The 19,624-nt window shown below is 37.6% G+C and overlaps 2 protein-coding genes across 3 annotated transcripts in view; one reads left to right on the top strand and one right to left on the bottom strand.

The window, feature by feature from the left end:
- The window catches only part of LOC128862931 (dynein axonemal heavy chain 8), a 42,830-nt gene extending 27,044 nt beyond the window's left edge, over positions 1–15,786 (top strand). Inside the window, exons 23-34 of the mRNA XM_054101769.1 lie at positions 2,618–2,804; positions 2,861–3,485; positions 5,503–5,643; positions 5,705–5,994; positions 6,052–6,185; positions 6,250–6,876; positions 6,950–7,218; positions 7,277–10,149; positions 14,570–14,748; positions 14,811–15,026; positions 15,092–15,421; positions 15,645–15,786. Of these exons, the coding sequence (XP_053957744.1) occupies positions 2,618–2,804; positions 2,861–3,485; positions 5,503–5,643; positions 5,705–5,994; positions 6,052–6,185; positions 6,250–6,876; positions 6,950–7,218; positions 7,277–10,149; positions 14,570–14,748; positions 14,811–15,026; positions 15,092–15,421; positions 15,645–15,770 (5,997 nt within the window). The 3' untranslated portion in view covers positions 15,771–15,786. The remainder of the gene's footprint in view (positions 1–2,617; positions 2,805–2,860; positions 3,486–5,502; positions 5,644–5,704; positions 5,995–6,051; positions 6,186–6,249; positions 6,877–6,949; positions 7,219–7,276; positions 10,150–14,569; positions 14,749–14,810; positions 15,027–15,091; positions 15,422–15,644) is intronic.
- Positions 15,787–15,842: 56 nt separating this feature from the next.
- On the bottom strand, positions 15,843–17,251 carry LOC128862930 (derlin-1). 2 transcript variants are annotated; one of them, XM_054101768.1, is made up of 5 exons: positions 16,755–17,251; positions 16,544–16,695; positions 16,377–16,487; positions 16,157–16,315; positions 15,843–16,044 (listed from the first exon to the last, which is right to left on the bottom strand). In XM_054101768.1, exons 1-4 carry the CDS (start codon positions 17,103–17,105, stop codon positions 16,174–16,176), a joined length of 756 nt encoding a protein of 251 aa, XP_053957743.1. In that variant the 5' UTR covers positions 17,106–17,251; the 3' UTR covers positions 15,843–16,044; positions 16,157–16,173. The 2 variants fall into 2 exon arrangements, with proteins under 2 accessions (XP_053957743.1, XP_053957741.1); XM_054101766.1 differs by lacking the exon at positions 15,843–16,044 and having other exon boundaries at positions 16,082–16,315.
- Between the last annotated feature and the right edge of the window lie 2,373 nt (positions 17,252–19,624).

The raw sequence follows: 19,624 nt of genomic DNA, 5'->3' as shown, positions 1-19,624 counted from the left end.
TCATAAAAAATATCTGCCGTTCGGAGTCGGCTTGAAACTGTAGGTCCCTCCATTTGTGGAACAACATCAAGACGCACGCCACAAATAGGAGGAGGAGCTCGGCCAAACGCTCAGAAAAGGTGTACGCGCCAATTATACATACATACAAAGTACTGGACCTGTATACGAGTACGATAGACTTATGTCATACTTACTTAGTATATCTATCATACTTGCATATATCGTGGGATAAATAGTGAAGAAAATTGAGTTTTGTGCTGTGACGAAGTTCCTCAAAAACCAAAAGAAAAAACATTATTGAAGTGATGTCATCTGCTTATGACCATCAAAACTAATAATTTGAAAGCGTCATAGTTCTTCAAGCAAGGTAGAGAGTTAATTGAAGACGATCAGGCGCTCAGGTTATCGGCATATTGAAGCTATGCACTCTGGATATAGTAGTTGATAAAGGCGAAAAATTTGCTTTGTTAAAAAAAATGTTGGAGTAAATTCTACGACCATTCTGAGCATCCTCCGTGATCATCTTGGGATATCCCAAGCTGACACCATTTCAGAAGCAAGATCATGACGAGTATTCACGCGAGTTTTTGAAACTCTGTAGCAATAACATGAATTGCTGGGATGAATTTAGTAACCGGAATGTTTCTAAAAACGAAACTAGAATTTATTGCTTTGCACCGGAGTCGAAACAAGAGTTCCTGCAGTGGCACCATCTCTGGAGACCTAATTGACTAGAAAGATGATTGGTACTGTTTTATTGGTTGCTCATAAAAAAAATGTAATCCGCTATACTACTCACAAAAAATAAAAAAATAAAAAACATTAAGGAAACATGCACCCAAATGTACTTTTTCGCAGAAATGTACAGCTCTTCACAAAAGTTCGTCGTGGTGGCTGACCCACAGAAGTTTAAGTTCAAACCCTTAACCACCTTCCTGTAGGCCAGATTTAGACTCCGATATGTACGCTATCTCAAAGGTCTAGATTAAACTATTTTATGGTGTTAATAAATTTAGTGAAAGATCTTTAAAGTGTATTGAACCTTATTTACGGCCTTTCCTATCATTCCTTGAACTTCTTACACTCCCTCATAACTGAACCATTCCCCACTCTTCTGCGGAAAAAACTTAGTTTCTTGGTCAGAAAAATATAATAATAGGACTATCAATAAGTTCGTGCGGTTTTTTTTCGAAATTTGAAACTTTATTGACGTAAAATGGTTACAAATTTAATATTCAAAATATTGTCCATCGCTTACTACTACTTTTTCCCATCTTTCTGGCAATTCACGGATTCCCTTTGTGAAAAATTCGGTCGGTTTTGCCGCAATCCACGAATCGATCCATTTTTTGACTTCATCGTAATTACGGAAGTGCTGGTCAGCCAGGCCATGTTGCATCGATCGGAAGAGATAGTAATCGGATGGCGCAAGGTCTGGACTATACGGCGGGTGGGGTAGGACATCCCATTTGAGCGTTTCTAAGTGTGTTTTGACCACTTGTGCAACATGTGGCCGAGCATTGTCATGTTGCAAAATAACTTTGTCGTGTCTATCGGCGTATTGCGGCCGTTTTTCTCGCAGTGCTCGGCTCAAACGCATCAATTGTCGTCGGTAGACATCACCCGTAATCGTTTCATTCGGTTTCAGTAGCTCATAATACACAACACCCAGCTGGTCCCACCAGATACACAGCATAACCTTCAGGCCATGAATATTCTGCGCCGACGTCGATGTTGAAGCATGGCCAGGGTATCCATACGTTGCCCGACGTTTTGGATTGTCGTAATGGACCCACTTTTCATCGCCAGTCACAATTCGATGCAAAAAACCCTTTCTTTTGTGCCGTTGAAGCAGTTGTTCGCATGCCATAAAACGGCGTTCAACGTCTCTTGGCTTCAATTCATACGGCACCCAATGGCCTACCTTTCGGATCATTCCCATGGCTTTTAAACGTTTGGAAATGGTTGATTGATCAACTCCCAAAGTTTTTGCAACCTCTTCTTGCGTTTGAGCCGGATCTTGATCGAGCAATTCCTCCAATTCGGTATCCATGAACTTTGGCGGCGCACCCTCGCGTTCTTCGTCTTCCAAGCCAAAATCACCACTTTTAAAGCGTGCAAACCACTTCTGGCACGTTCGCTCAGATAGAGCATGCTCACCATAAACTTCCACCAAGATACGATGACTTTCGGCTGCTTTTTTCTTCATATTAAAATAATGAAGAAGAATTCCCCGCAAAAACACATTATTTGGCACGAAATTCGACATTTTCAAGTGTGGTAAAAATATTGTTGTTTACGCTTCAAATAAAAAACTTATACTGACGTTTGTGCCTTACGACAGTAGCTCTCCAATGAATGTTTGGAAATGTGGATCGATGGAATAATAATCAAGTTACGCCATCTGTTGTAAAACCGCACGAACTTATTGATAGTCCTATTATAATTATTTCAAAAATACGTTCTTGGATTTAAAAATGCAGTACACGGACGCTATGACAGATTTAGTTCCTAAAAATGCTTTGTATATTTAAGAGAAATGCATGCACGCTCTGCTTATCCTCTTTCCCAATGAATGTTAACAGATAGAACGTTTCATTTTGCCCGATTTTTGTAGCGTATTATCGAATCATATGTGGAAAAACGTGTCGGTACCACCTATGGTCCACCGGGGCAACGATCGATGACTGTCTTCATAGATGATATAAATATGCCAGTGATTAATGAATGGGGTGATCAAATCACCAACGAAATTGTGCGCCAAATGATCGAACAGGGTGGTTTCTATTCTTTGGAAAAGCCAGGTAACTAAATAAAATTTGAAATCAATACCTATACTTTAAATCTTATACCACCACAGGTGACTTCTCTACTATTATGGACATACAGCTATTGGCAGCCATGATACATCCGGGTGGTGGTCGTAATGATATACCAAATCGTTTGAAACGCCACTTATCCATCTTCAACTGCACTTTACCAAGTCATAATTCTATGGATCAGATTTTCAATAAAATCGGACAAGGTTATTTCTGTTTGTCGCGCTTCAACGAGGAAGTCGTTGACACTATACCACATTTGGTGCCGCTCACTCGTATTTTCTGGCAAAATGTCAAAGCGAAAATGTTACCGACACCTGCGAATTTCCATTATGTATTCAATTTGCGTGATCTCTCTCGCATTTGGGAAGGTATATTGAAAATAAAGGCGGAGGAATGCGACAGTATACAAACCGTGCTGAAATTGTGGTGTCATGAATGTACACGTGTTATTGCGGATCGGTTTACCGAGTTCAAGGACAAAGAGTGGTTTTTGAATTGCCTGAAAGGCGATGCTCTGAAAAATTTGCCAGAGGAAATAGCTGAGCATTATCCTGAAGAAGAAACGTTTTTCGTTGACTTTTTAAGGGATGCTCCAGATGCTGGGGAAGATGATGAACAGGAGGTATCACTAGAACCGCCAAAAATATACGAGGAATTACCAAGGTGAGAATGGAATCAGCAGAGTTTTCTAATTTTAAAATTTAAATAAGCTGCTTAAAAAGTTCATTTTGCTCTGCAGCAAGAATTTTCCTAGCTCAAAGTGAAGTGGTGAGGTTTTGTTATTTCGACAGTTCAAAGATATGGGAAAGATCGTTTGCAATGTAGTTAGATCTCATGTCGGGAGATAAACCTCATCCACCTATAGATTATTGATTAATATTAAGATTATTTCAGATAACTAGCTGGCCATGTAAGAAGTACAGTAGAGTGAATTGGATTGTTATTTGTTAAGTTGAGCTCTCCGAACTACATATTTCTCTCTTTACAATCTGGAGTCCAATATCCCTCACAGGTGTTAGACTGAAATAATAGGTTTTATTTGGGTTTAGTTGAGGATACGTGCACTTATCTATTCTCACAAACCTCAAATTTATTCTAAAAGTTCTTGTAACTATCTTCAAATTTAAATCGCATGGGTGTGGTCTCCATTTACGGTTCGAGTATGATAAGTTTTTCCCAAATAAGGGATTTATTGGATCTTAATTAATTGCTTGTCTGCTTGTAATTAAAGGGAAGTGCCCTAAAGAGCATCCCAGCTAAACACAGTGATAACATAACTGAGATTCCTAAATTAACTTAGCACATATAGTACATACATATTTTGTACACTATACGGCTGAAAAGCTGAGTGTCGAAACTAATGGGCTGACTCTTCGGACTTACTCAAATATAATACTAGGTTGTTCAATAAGTTTTGCGGTTAGATAAGAGAGTATGAAGTTTCATTTCAATCTTTCAAGCGATTCTTTGTTTACAAACCAGTTAGTATCAACGTGTCACAATATTTTCTACAATGTAAAAAATCAAGTATTATGCAGTGATTGAATTTTTATTTTTGGAAGGTTTAAAAGCAAACGAAATTTATGAACGAATGTTGAACGTGTATAAGGACTTTTCGCCATCAATTAGTGCAGGAGAAAGATGGTTTGCTGAATTTAAAATTGGTCACACAAGCCTTGAAGCCGATCCACGTCAAGGAGTCCAAACCAGGAAAAACACTAGAAATCGTAGAAAAAATACAGCATTCTGTATTGGAAAATCGTCGAGCGGCTGAAAAAGAAGAAGTAGAAACCTCAGGCGTTTGAATCTGGTTCTTCGGCTCCGAAACGAGTTCGTGTCCAGAAATCAGCCAAGAAGGTGTTTTGTTTGTGTATTATTTGCAAACTGGTAAAACAATAAATTCTGAATATTATTGTAACCGTTTAGACCCATCGAAGGGAAAAATTCGTGAAAAGAGACCCAGTTTGCAAAAGAAAAAAACTATTTTTCATCAGGGAAATGCACCGTGGCACAAGAGCATTCTGACAATGGTTGACACACATGAATTAAAGTTCGAATCATTGGAGCATCCACCGTATTCATCAGATTTGGCGAATAGCAATTGCCATCTATTTCGAGACCTAAAAAATGCATGCGCGGAAAGCGTTTTCCACCAAATGATGACGTCGTAACAGCTGTGGAATCTTATTTTGCAGCCCTTCCATATTCTTACTTCAGGGGTGGGATTCATAAATTAGAATTTCGTTGGAACAAGTGTATTGATATTCAGGGAGACTCTACTGAATAATAAAACCTATCGAGCCGCAAAACTTATTGAACATCCTAGTTTTAACTCAGTATGAGCTTTTATATGTGTCCCAAATTGGAGGGGCAATGCAACGAACAATTTCATTATACCAAAGCTGTGTAAGCAGATTTTATGACACCCGATCGCCCTTTGTACTCAATCGCTCGAAAAGTTTCTTTGAAATCATTATCTTAGTTAGCTTACAGCCGATTTAAAGAGGGTTGTCAACATTGGAATAACATAACACTTTAGCGGATTTACGTCTTGAGTTAGTTTGATCTTGTAAAGTTGTAAGCTAAGATCTTTCACCACCATGCGACTTAACAAACGGCGCGAATCGATTTTCAACAAATTATTGGAAACCCCGTTATTACACATTTTTCTAAATTGCAGTTTCGACTTTGTGAAACAGAAAGTGTTTTTCTACATGGGCCAATTTAATGAATACGTACGTGGATTCACCATGGACATGGTATTTTTCCGTGATGCACTAGTTCATCTTATGATTGTTTCCAGAATATTAAGTATGCCGAGGTAAGTCGACTTACTGTGTATTTCACTTATTGCCTAACCCAATTTCCCACCTTTCTCAAAGGGGCAATGCTCTGCTCGTCGGAGTCGGCGGTTCAGGCAAACAAAGTCTTACACGTTTGGCGTCCTTCATAGCTAACTATAAGTTCTTCCAAATCGTACTAACACGTGCCTACAATGCGAGTAATCTCGTTGAAGATTTAAAATATTTATATCGCACAGCTGGTCTAGAAGGAAGTGGCATAACATTCATATTTACCGATAATGAAATCAAGGATGATGGCTTTTTGGAATTTATTAACAACATCCTCAGCTCTGGTGAAATTGCAAATCTTTTTGCAAAGGATGAAATGGGTAAGTTGTCGAAAAATCGAGCAATGAAATAAAAGAAAACTTGCTTTTTTATGTTAGACGAAATCTACAATGAAATGATACCCATCATGAAGAAAATAGCTCCAAAACGCATACCAACGCAGGACAACCTCTATGACTTCTTCTTGTCACGCGCACGCTTCAATCTACACATTGCGCTTTGCTTCTCACCGGTAAGTGCTGAAATCGCTTCAGAATACATTTGTATTCACAGTGCTTATACCACTGCATATGTAGATTGGCGAGAAATTCCGTGCACGCTCTCTGAAATTTCCTGGTCTTATTTCCGGTTGTGTCATTGATTGGTTCCAAAAATGGCCCGAGGATGCGCGTGTTGCGGTATCGGAGCATTACTTGAAAGATTTCCCCATAGTCTGTGCTCCGGAAATAAAAGAACAAGTTATAGACTTAATGAGTTGGATACATGAAACTGCATCCGAGGCTTGTACATCATATTTCGAACGCTTCCGACGCACTACATTTGTAACACCTAAGTCGTTGATATCCTTTTTACAAAGCTACATGACTTTGTACAAAGATAAACAAGTGAATATCATTACAATGTCCGATCGCATGAGCTCAGGCTTAGATAAGTTGGACGAAGCAGGCGCTGCGGTTTCCGTACTGAAAAAAGACTTGATTGAAATGAATAAAGTCATTGTAATCGCGACGGAAGAGGCTGAAGAAGTACTGGAGACGGTGGCACAATCCACTGCCGCCGCTGAAGTTGTCAAAGTACAGGTTGCGGAGAAGAAAGCACAGGCTGGTGAGTTAGTGAAAGTCATATCGGCCGACAAAGAGGTTGCCGAAGCTAAACTGGAAAAGGCTCGTCCAGCATTAGAGGAAGCCGAAGCCGCGTTACGCGTAAGTAAACTGCGATAGCGAAGTGCCCTAATTTTATTTTATTGAGTATTCACATATTTTCTCCTATAACTAGACCATCAAAGCCGCCGATATAGCGACTGTACGAAAACTGGGTAAGCCGCCATACTTGATTACACTCATTATGGATGCGGTATGCATTCTATTTCGCAAGAAAATAAAACCCATAAAACCGGATTTCGAAAAGCAATTTCTACAAAGCTCTTGGGAAGAGTCGCTGAAGGTGATGTCAGATACGAGTTTCCTAAAGAAGATTGTCGAATATCCAACGGACATCATTAATGCAGAAATGGTGGATCTGATGCTGCCATATTTTACCTATAGGTGTGTACCACAGTTTCTTCAACCGAAATCACTTTCTTATTTGTTTTTTCATTAATAGTATGTACACATTTGAAGCAGCCAAGGTGGCTTGCGGCAATGTTGCCGGTCTATTGTCCTGGACCATCGCAATGGCTAAGTACTTTGAGGTGAATAAAGAGGTATTGCCATTGAAGGCCAATTTAGCCATACAAACGGTTAAATATCAGAAGGCGGCCGCTGACTTGCAAGAAGCCGAAGAATTGTTCGCTTCTAAAGAACGCGAATTAGCTGAAGTGCAAGCGCGTTTTGACGAAGCTATTGCTAAGAAGGATGCTGTGCTGGCTGAGGCGAAAAAGGTGCAAGACAAAATGGATGCTGCAACGGCGCTGATTAGCGGTTTGGCTGGCGAAAAAATACGTTGGACCGAACAGATTGCGCAATTCAAAAGCGAAACGGATCGTCTTGTAGGTGACACCATAATATTGACTGCCTTCCTGTCGTATACGGGTCCGTTTAACCAAGAATATCGTATTGACTTACAAAATCAGTGGCTGAAGGAAGTACGCGAGCGCACAATACCATTGTCTTTCAACCTAAATATTATCGAAAGTCTAACGGACCGCACGCAAATCGGTGAATGGAATATACAAGGTCTCCCTTCGGATGAGTTGTCCGTGCAGAATGGTATTATCGCTACAAAGGCCGTACGCTTCCCATTGCTGATCGATCCCCAGTCGCAAGGCAAAGCATGGATTAAGAATAAGGAGAAATTTAATAATCTCATAGTGACGACACTGAATCACAAATATTTCCGCAATCATATCGAAGATTCTGTTAGCTTGGGCTTACCTATAATTATTGAAGATGTTGGTGAAGAGTTGGATCCTTGCCTGGATAATGTTTTGGACCGAAATTTGCTGAAGGTCGGCACAACATACAAAATTAAGGTTGGCGACAAAGAAGTTGACTACAATCCAGCATTTCGTTGTTATATAACAACAAAATTACCGAACCCCGCTTACACACCGGAAGTATCGGCGCGTACGTCAATTATAGACTTTACAGTAACAATGAAGGGTTTGGAGGACCAGCTGCTAGGTCGTGTGATTCTGACAGAGCGCAAAGAACTAGAGGAGGAGCGTCAAGATTTGGTTGAAACGGTGACGAATAATATGAAGAAGATGAAGGAGTTAGAAGCGAATTTGCTACACAAACTATCCACCACTCAAGGTAGCCTGTTGGATGATGTAACTGTCATTGAAGTGCTGAACACCAGCAAGAATACGGCTATAGAGGTGAAGGAGAAAATCGAAGTCGCCAAAGTAACTGAGGTAAAGATCAACTTGGCGCGCGAAGAGTATCGGCCAGTGGCAACACGTGGCAGCGTTCTATATTTCTTGGTGTGCAGTATGGCGATGGTAAATTGTATGTACCAAACATCGCTGGTTCAATTTCTGGACCGTTTCGATGCCTCTATGCATCTATCAGCTAAAACCCATATTACAGCTAAACGCATCAAACGTATTATCTCATATTTGACTTTTGAGATTTATCGTTATAAGTCACGGGGATTATATGAGCAGCATAAGTTTTTGTTTGTACTCTTGATGGCGCTAAATATCGATCGTCAGCTGGATCTTGTGAGCTATGATGAATTTCAGAATTTCATAAAAGGCGGCGCAGCTTTGAATTTGAATGATTGTCCACCTGTACCATTCCGCTGGATCACCGACGAGACATGGTTGAATTTGGTGCAATTGTCGAAGATGCCTTCTTTTGCTAATGTTCTTACTAAGGTCACGAATAACGAGCGGGGTTGGTTCAATTGGTATAAAAAAGAATGCCCGGAAAATGAGACAATACCGGATGGTTTAAATTCTCTGCAACCGTTCTATAAACTGTTGCTAATCCGGTCGTGGTGTGTGGATCGCACCATTGCACAGAGTCGCAAATATATCGCTAATTCTTTGGGTGATCGTTTCGCAGAACCAGTAGTTCTGAATTTCGATGAACTGCTATCGGAGAGTAAACTTTTAACACCTTTAGTTTGCTTCCTTTCAATGGGTTCGGATCCTTCGTCCAATATCGAAGCTCTGGCCAAGAAAAATGAACTCAAGTGCTATCCCATATCGATGGGTCAAGGCCAAGAAATACACGCACGCAAGCTAGTGGAAAATTGCCTCAGAGATGGTGGTTGGGTCTTGTTACAAAATTGTCACTTGGGCTTAGAGTATATGAACGAATTGTGCCTACAATTATTGGAATTGGAAAAGGCTGAAGCAGGTTCATTCAATGAATCCTTCCGGATTTGGATCACAACCGAACCACATGAGAAATTCTCAATTACCTTGTTGCAGATGTCCATTAAATTTACTAATGAACCACCAGCAGGCATACGTGCCGGTCTAAAGCGTACCTACGGAAATTTGTCACAAGATTTTCTCGACTACTCCCAATCAAATTTCTACCATCCCCTGGTATTTGCGATCTCCTTTTTACATTCAGTCGTACAAGAGCGACGTAAATTCGGTCCATTGGGCTGGAATATACCATATGAATTCAATTTTGCTGATTGGTACGCCAGTTGTTTATTTGTACAAAATCACTTGGACGATTTGGAACCGGGCAAGGGTATTAGCTGGACTACAGTGCGCTATATGTTGGGTGAAGTGCAGTACGGTGGTCGAGTTACAGACGATTATGATAAGCGTCTGTTGAATACTTTCGCACGCGTGTGGTTCCACGATTATCTATTTGCACCCACATTTGAGTTCTACAAAGGTTACAAGATTTTCTGTTTCAAAGAGCAAGAAGCATATTTGGAGGCGATCGACGATATGCCTCTATTGGACTCACCACAAGTTTACGGTTTTCACTCAAATGCTGAAATTACTTACCAGACAAATACAATGCGGAGTATTTTGGATACGATTATTTCTATACAGCCAAAGGGTGAGTTTGAAACGTGTAAATATGTATGTATGTAAGACATAGGAAGTAATTGTATTTATAAGGTGTGGCGGCTAAAGTTAAGTGTAGTATGTAGTAGTAAAAACTGACAGACAGCTAACCATTTAATAGGGTTTATTTTTTTAATAGGGTACAATTTTTAGGAAAACAAACAATGATATGGCAAGAGGCACAAACTGAGCGCTTACAGAGGGCATTCAATGTGCGAATTCCTATATATACCCAGATCCTTTGCTACTTGACTAGGGTATTTTTTAAAGAGTTCAACAAACTACGCCAGCCGTTTCTTTCTCGCCTTAATTGGCGCCAGATTGACACCAGGTGAATCCAAGTCCTTCCACTTCTCAATCCGCTATCAGCAGATACCACGCCAAATAAAACGGCCTACTCAGCTGATACTAAAATTTATTCGCTGCACTATGCCTATGTCGGCGAAAAGCTCATACAGCTTATTGTTCCATCGCTTGCGATATTCGGCGTCGCCAAAGTGCAAAGGTCGCGAACTCACCGAGGACCGTCTCATTGTCCAAGTTTCTCCAGCATACAATAGAGCGGTATCACGCCCGAGACTTATAAAATGTGATTTTTGTGCTCTGAGAGGGCACAATATTACTTGCTTACCTACTTAGTTCATAATAGTACTTGTCGGCAAGAGATATTTTCCGTTGGATTTCAATGCTGACATTATTATCGGTGTAAATAGTGGTTCTCTAATAAATGAAGTTCCTTATTTCTTCAAACGACTGCTTGTTTGATGACCCATTCGCCTTGCTTCTTTATCCACTATATCTCTGAACTGGATCCTCTAAAATAAAAAAACCAAACAGATTTCGTTAAAGTAATGTTAAATCTAGTAATTAATCGAAGGAATAAGCAAAATAAATTTTTTTTTCTCAAAAAAAAAAAAAAAAAAAAACCATTTTTGACCAAAATTTCGGCCTTAAATTGTTTATAAAAAAATAAACATTTATCGGTGAGAAAAAATCTTGGCTTAGTTACTAAAAAATATATTTAAGAAGCTTGTGGTAAAATTTGAGACTAATCGGTTTAGCCGTTTTCGAGTAATGTTATTATCGAATAATTCATTTTTTGTAAATTCTAAGCCAGTGATATTAAGAAAGGGCCATTCAAAAGACACACCTAGATGTTCCTAGATTGTACCTTTTTTACGTCATCTTTGATATTTGACAAGTAGACAGATGTACAGTTTTTCACGACAGAACAACGCAATAAAATTGTTGAAACTTATTATGAAAATGGCCGACCTCTAAGAACAACAGATGGCAAAATTCGTGATTTTCTTGGTGGAAATAATCGTCCGAATGAGTCGACAGTACAAAGGTTTTTGAAAAAATTTCAAGAAACTGGTTTGTCGAGGGTAGAAAAAGGACTGTCAGATCAAAAACTTTGCGTTCGGTTAAGAATATTGTTGTTGTAGCGCAAAATGTTGCTGAATAACCTTCAACATCGATATTTCAATATTTTCACAATTAGGCACTCATGAAAGCATAATTGACTGTTTGGGGGGTTTTACCTGTAGACGTGCTCAAGGTTGACATTTAAATGCTGTGATTTTTGATAAATACTTGTTAATAGTCGTATTTTGAACAAAATAGTGAAACCTGAAAGAATCTAAATTTTTACTAATTTATTGTAAAACAAAATCTAGGCGCATGTTTTGAAAGACCCTTTAGATTCGTTTTAACCCAGCATGAATATTTTTATGTTGTTGTTGTTGTTGTAGCAGCATAAACATTCCCCATATTTACATACGGGGATTGCTGCTGGAGTGACAGTCCTTGGCCGGATATAAATCCGGGTCGTTTCGGTAACATAGAACCGACTGTCGTGGAAACGATGAATGTTTTTATAAAATGTGATGGCTGAGCATTGAGTTCTGCGGTTCGAACAAACTTTCCCAAAATCAGTTTAAAAAAGTTTGAAGTTCCATTTGGTATTAAAGGGTCCAGAGAGGTCTTTCACAATTCCTACGGAGTTGGTGATATTGCCCAACGTTATTTTACAAATCCAATTCAAAGTAAAAAATGTGTGAAAATAATACAAAATTAAGAATCAATTTACTTTTTTCTGATCGGTATGATCACCTTTTGCCTTGACTATGGCCTTGAGCCGCTCCAGAAACGAATCGCAAGCTGCTCGAATGTGATTTGCAGGTATTTTGGCCTACTCGCGGACAATCGTTTTGGGAGTTTACGAATTGCTCAATTTGAAAAATTGTCTTGCCAAAAAATACAATGATCGGAAGTTGACCGCTTTCGGCTAAGCGAAACAACTCTCTCGTTCTTTCAAGTCTGACTTGTTGCTGCTTTGGTGTGAGATCATGCGCCTTTTGGAACTTGTAAGGTTTGACTTTGAGATCAGTTGTCAGTATGCGGCGGATGCTACGGTCAGATATTTTTAGTTCTTTCACCATTTGATTGGGGCTTCGTCGGGGTTTCGCTCAAATCGTTTATTCACTTTGTGAACCATTTAACGTGACGTTACAGTCTTTTGATGACCACCTCTATGACGTTTCGCGATGCTACCAGTATCATTGCAAAGAGTAATGGTGCGATAAATAAAAACTTTATTTACTTTAAGGTGCTCGAGCTCACGAACAATCGCTGGTTGGAATTTTCCAGCTAAATATAATGCAATCACACTATTACGTTTTAAATCACTTACTGATTTTTGTTTTTCGCTTTTACTCTCGGCAACATGCTTCCACGCTCTTGTAAACAATTCTTTGAACTGTCATTTAGCCAACTAACAGACAGCTAATGTTCGTACATCAGCTGCGCGAGCTGTCTAAAGTTGGTTCCACTTCAAGTGCCGGACCCTGTAGACAATTCCTTTTCATGCTGTTTTCAAATCGACAAACTCTGATGGTGCGTGCTCATTCTTTTTTCAAGAGCTTTTTCCAAGACTTGGCGTATCGTGAATATCTGGTCGATAGTTGGAGCGTAACTGATAAAGTCCAATCAGTTGGCTGATGGTGGGCTTTACGCAATACACTGCGCGATAGTTGACACAAATTGCAGAATCACCCTTCTTCTGTGCTGAGCAGAAAATACTTAAAATGTAGTCGAAGTATAATATTTCATAGACTAACTATGAACTGTCACAAAGGTGTTTAATATCTCAAATGGAGATAGTTTCCTTAACCAAAAGTAATATTTATAGTTTAATTATTTAATTAAAGAAATATTTGAATTGAAGAAATAGTTAAATCCAACCTGGAAGCACTGAGAATTATGAAATAATGAATAATTATCATGGATGGTACCTAGACTGCTCCTGGAAATAGTTTCGTAAATTTTAGAAAAATATTATACGAGTACAGGAATACTCGAAATGATAAACTTGTTACAATCCCATTCACAACGGCAGTTGCTAGAATAATTTGAAGTTGCCCATTTCAATAAAATGTTCTATTTTCAATAAATTGTATCAGTGCGTCTGAGCAAATAAACCTTTAATAATTTAGTAGAACAACTTTGCTTTTGTATTGAAGAACTGTGACCAGCTACATGTATTTCTTAAGGTTTACACCAACTAGTTTTAAGTCAATTTTGTCTTTTTGCGAATTGCAACACACTAGCCACTTTTTTACCGAAGCAGTCGCAGTTTTGCAAATTACCCTCAGCTCGCTCGTACACAATTTTTCACTCGGCTTTGATAAGCTGAATACTTCCAGCTAAACGAGAATTTTCAGTTGTTTCATTGATGATGAAATAGCTTATCAAATTGTGATATTTGACAAGTCGTACGTGTGAGCAAATTGAAAAGCCTAACTTCCACGATGAAAGTGGAACGTTCCCACGACAGTCAATTTTACGAAGCCGGAACGATCCGGGTTTATATCCGGCCAACGATTGTCACTTCAGCAGCATTCTCCGTATATGTATGGGGAATATATTTGCTGATTCCACAACAACAACAACGAAAGCTGGCAACAGGTACACGAATTCACTGAAGGCGCACGAACTGGGATTAGTTATCGTTATTCGTTAGATGGTTAATTTGATAAACATATGTATATTCTTAAGCGAGGAATAGTTGAAAGTATAATTTGAGTCGGTTGGGAAAAGTTATTTGAAATTGCGGGAAGCCGCAGTATGGAACACTTAAGTGTATTGGAATTCAATCATTTGGAGCATAGACTTTGCCTAACATGGGAACAAAGCTTCAAAGTGTTAAAGCATAACAATTTAATTGTTACATTAAACAATTCTGAGCAACTGTGTGTCATTAGACGACTCAAGTATGACAGTTAAAGTAACAACTCGTAATACTCCACATTATTATATTTGTGCACTATAAAATCTATATAAATACAATAAATCATGCATCGATATCTAATCTAAACTTCTTTAAAAGAACGTATTTTCTATTATTCTAGAATCCGGTGGTGGCACTGGTGAGACCCGGGAAGATCGTGTAGCTCGTTCAACACGTGACATGCAAAGTAAAATGCCACCACCATACGATTTATATGAGGTTCGAGAACGGCTGCGTCTTATGGGTCATACCAGCTCAATGAATATATTTTTGCGGCAAGAAATTGATCGCATGCAGCGGGTGAGTCTTGACGGCTATATATACTTAGCATAGACGGTAAATGTACATTTCTTATGGTGCAGATCATCATCCTGGTCCGAACTACACTGAAGGACCTATTGCTAGCCATTGAAGGAACCATCATTATGAGCGAACAACTGCGGGACGCTTTAGATAATATTTTCAATGCCCGTGTACCTGAAATATGGAAGCGCGGAAGTTGGGTATCATCTAGTTTGGGCTTCTGGTTTACCGAATTACTGGAACGTAATCAACAATTCAACAGTTGGTGTTTCACTGTAAGTTCACTAAGCTGAAATAGAAGCATTTTAGTATTTGATTTAAAATTTATGCTTAAATGCAGGGTCGCCCAGTAGTATTCTGGATGTCCGGGTTCTTCAATCCACAAGGTTTCTTAACTGCCATGAAACAAGAAGTAGCTCGAGCTCATCAGGGCTGGGCCTTGGATCAAGTCACCATGCACAATGATGTGCTGAAAGTGAGCACCGATGAGTGTAAGAAACCACCGAAAGAGGGTGTTTTTGTCGAGGGCTTGTTTGTGGATGGCGCTGGCTGGGATCGCAAGCTTTCCAGATTAATTGAAGCGACAAACAAAGTGTTGTACGTAGCACTTCCAGTTGTGCACATATACGCTATAAATTCTGTTGCGCCGAAAAATCCAAAACTATATACGGTGGGTGTATATTTAAAGTATGCACTTAAAATATTATTATTATTTAAGCTTAGAATTATTCATACGACTAAAAGTAAACGAAAGCTGCATATTGAATAAATCAATAAAAAAAGGTAGCATAATTCAAATGTAAAAAACCTTTTTTTTACTTTATTTAGTTTCAATTTGAAATTTTTACTTTTTTTGAATTATAAGTTTAACGTTTTTCTTTTTAATTTTCCAGTGTCCAGTTTATAAGAAAATCAATCGCACCGATCTCAACTACATCACACCACTTTGGTTACAATCAGTGAAGTCGCCAGACCATTGGATATTACGTGGCGTTGCTTTGCTTTGCGATATCAAATGAATATGCCATATTGTATACACTTGCCTGCATATTTTGTTACTAAGTATTTGTTCTCTTATTAAATTTAATAAATTGTTATAATAGATTTGTTGTTTTTATTATACTATTTACAAAGCTATTACCATCACATTCTTCGTGTGAACATTGAATACCAAAAATTTATACTAAATTTATACATAACCACATATGCCATTATATGATGCGTTGTTTTAAGTTCACCATTCATGTTAGAAGAAATTAGTGCAGTGATAAATTACGGCATTACCATAGTACTCTGTATGTATGCAAATGCAAATAAATTTACAAATGTGTAAATTAAACGTTGTTTAACATAATATCTTTCATTTATTCAGAAGTTTGCGCTGTAAAACATTCCACTTCATTACCTCGTTTCAGTTTCTCTTCAATTTCGACCTAACTGATTACCGCGCCCCCAAGTGTTGCCGAAATAAGGATTGCCTGGTGCTGGCCGCTGAGGTGCGCGGCTCACCGGTGGTTCGCCAAATCCACTAAATCCACCACTCACATCTGGCACATATTGTTTTCTGAAAACAAATCAATCGTAAGTCTTGAAGAGTTCCAATAGAGGAGAGTAACAACACTCACAACAAATTCGGTGTCTCCAAAAACGCACCGCCACCAAGTTCTTGTGGATATTGGAATTTGAAGAAGTAATAAAAGTGCCCAATAAATATACCAATTAGCGACGCTATCGATCTGAGAGAAAACCAATTAGTCATTGCATTTTTATAATAATTACGTGGTTTTATTACCCTTGGAATACTAGTTCCATGATCGCCAACACCCATGGTAAGTATATAGCTTTAAAACGTGTGCCAAACCAGAAGTTCACAATAACTTCTTTATTCAACTGGCACCAAATGTATGTTGTTGATACCACCAATAGATCCATCAGGAAAAATACCTATTATATATAAAAATCAGTACAATTACTAAAACATTTCAAAATTGGAAAATACTCACATTGAATAACAAACCACCAACATTGGCGAGAAATGCGACTAATAGTAGCATATACAAATAATCCGCTGGACTACGACCAAATTGCTCCTTTTCCAGCTGCGCTATATAACGCGAGATGAAATAGCAATTAATGAGGAAATGAAATCCCGTCGCTGATGTTAGTGGGTAGACAAATAATGCGGTCACACATCTCCATAATTGCAAATGACCCAATACGGCATGGCGACTTAAGTACACCGAGTTCATAGGCAATATGCCGAAACGGGCCAGCAGACTTAGCACAACCGTGCATGTTATCCAGTAGCGTGTAAAGCGGGGTAACTGATTATACCACTGACCTGGATCGGTCATTTTTAAAATAAGTTATATTTACACTCCAAGTTGAAACTTTTTAATATATAAATGATTTTTAGAGTAATTTCCTTTGCAACGAACAATATGTGCAGAGATTAACGTTCCGTGGTATTCGTGAATTTGTTTTTTAGAAGATTGTCAGATTTGACAAAAAACTTACGTGTCCTAATCTTTTACAAAAAGCAAAAGTGCTGCCAATTCTCAATACTATTTACAGGGTTGCTCACGCATAATTTTCGTTTTAATAATCTGTTAATCAATTAAATTTTGCTTAGATGTACTGAAAATATGGTAATAATAGTAAATTTGTTTATTTAGTTAAGCTCCTTACCCCATTGCGCTCCTTATCACTGAATTCAATTAATTAAAATCCTGTCCATGGATTTATGATTCGTTTAAATGCAACAACGCTCGTCGGTTTTCTGTCGATATTTTTTTTTGTTCACTAATTTTTTGGTTTCTCACGGATGTTTCGGTTTTATTGTGTAGTTATGATAGTTCTAAGTAAATACTAATTTAATAAAGTTGTTTTTTAACTGAATTTGCAAAACATTGCGTGTGGGATATGAAATTTTGTTACTCGTTCGCATTTATTGTATCTACATTTTACTTCCGCCGGCATATAGTAAATTTGAATTTAAGATAAATAATAAGAAGTGAATTCATGTATTTTGTATTAATAATATCTAATAACTTTCCAGCAATATTTTTGCATTAGCTCAATTGTAACATCAGTTTCGTTTCGCTTGTTGTAATAATTCCCCATCAAAGTCACGCAATAGTTTGAAGTGTGGTGAAAGAGTGAAAAATGTAGCGGGATCACTTTTATTGTTTAATTTTGATTTACCAAGCAAATATTGAAGCATTGAGTTCTAAAACAACTTGCATTCTTTTATAAAGAATATCAAATGTAGTGTTAAAATGGTCTTTCTCACATTATTTATTTATAAGCCTATTTCAAGTGTCTTGTATTGGTGATTACGTATAATTTCTTTTTTTTCAAACTTGTCTACAAGCAGGAATTAAAAAAATCGTAAGTTAACGTTTTTGTACTTTTTCTGGTAAAGCTAAATTAAAATATACTGATATTTGGTTCTATGCGAAACCAGTAGAGAAAAATTTTAAAAATATATATATGTACATGCATATGTTCATATATATGTATATGTATGTGTGCATATGTATATGTGTATAAAAATTAAACATTTATGAAACAGAAAACTTGATTTTTTTCAAGAAATTTCTTTGTAAATAATAATTCTAAATATGTAACTTTTATTGTTGTCTGCATTCTTTTCGAATTAATATTCTTTTCAACAGTAGCTGAACGGATAAAATAAATATCGGATAAAATAGAATAAATAAAAATACTAGGTTATTATTTGAAATAAAAATTCAAAAAAAAAAATATTGCTTTTATGCTGTTGTAGAAATAGGGGCATTACGCGTTTTGAACATTGCTGCCATTTTGGTAAAATTTTATAAAAATTGGTAGCTTTTTACTTCACAATTTTAACCATATAACTTTTTGGTAGGATTTTTTTAGCTGCAATTGAACATCTTCAAATCGTTTTAGTAATGAAATTACATTGATTGCAAAACTTGACTACAACCAAGAGTCTTTGAAGGTGTTACCCATAATTACACCACAAAAAGTTTTTAGTATTCGCCGCTTCTCTTAAAAAATCCAAATTATTTGACTATCATAAAGAGCTGATTATAATACAATGCGCACTTTTCCATCTATCTGATAGTGCTCTTAAAGAAATTATATTAACGGTCTTTATTTTAACTAAAAAAATCATTTTTGCCATGGCTGAAGTGCATTACGTAATTTTATTTTCAACTTACCGAGTCTACCAAATTGTGCAGTAGCGGCAGAACGTAAGTTTTCGGAGTTTAAGGTAGTAGTCTGGTAACTTATTTTGAAAATTTCGAATCTCGTTTTTTTACATATTTTGAAAGTGCGATATATTGGTAATATACTGTACAAATTTTAGACTGAAATTCGAAATATTGACGAAATTATAGCACATATTTACATGAGAGCGGCTCGTACTTGCGCGCGCTAAGCCGCTAAAACTTTAAACGCGTTTTTCTCAAAACAACGTTTTTCCGGATGGCGCCGTGAAAACAAATTTTCTATCTAACGGATTGAGTTGAAATTTAGATATGTTTTTCTACACATCAATAGTTCTGCCGGGTAGTAGATTTAATTTATTTCGACTCTAACTTTCCATTTTTTAGTCCGATTTTCACTTTAAAAAAAGGCAATTTTCTTACGAAGTCGGCAATTTTTTGTCAAAACCATTTGATCTTACTACCCGCCAGAACGACAAGTACACTGATTAATAAGCAATTTGTTTTTTCTGTTTCAGATGACCACAAGTGACGAAATCACGTTGGCCAGCCACTGTACCTCTTTTTTTTGCCGCTTGCTGCAGTGTACAAAAATAATATCAAAACATTAAAAAAAAAAATTTTTTTTTTTTACTGGTTCTGATACCTTTAATAAC

This window comes from Anastrepha ludens, chromosome 5 (assembly GCF_028408465.1).
Source record: "Anastrepha ludens isolate Willacy chromosome 5, idAnaLude1.1, whole genome shotgun sequence".
Lineage (NCBI taxonomy): Eukaryota > Metazoa > Arthropoda > Insecta > Diptera > Tephritidae > Anastrepha > Anastrepha ludens.
This window is presented reverse-complemented; position numbering and strand designations above follow the sequence as displayed.

What these genes read in the sequence shown, in the direction of transcription:
- LOC128862930 (XM_054101768.1), bottom strand. Translation starts at nt 17,105, where the DNA reads ATGACCGATCCAGGTCAGTGGTATAATCAGTTACCCCGCTTTACACGC. An exon ending in TTGGTGGTTTGTTATTCAAT is followed by an intron (nt 16,696 to 16,754) that starts GTGAGTATTTTC and finishes TATATATAATAG; the next exon opens with GTATTTTTCCTGATGGATCT. An exon ending in TTGGAGACACCGAATTTGTT is followed by an intron (nt 16,316 to 16,376) that starts GTGAGTGTTGTT and finishes ATTTGTTTTCAG; the next exon opens with AAAACAATATGTGCCAGATG.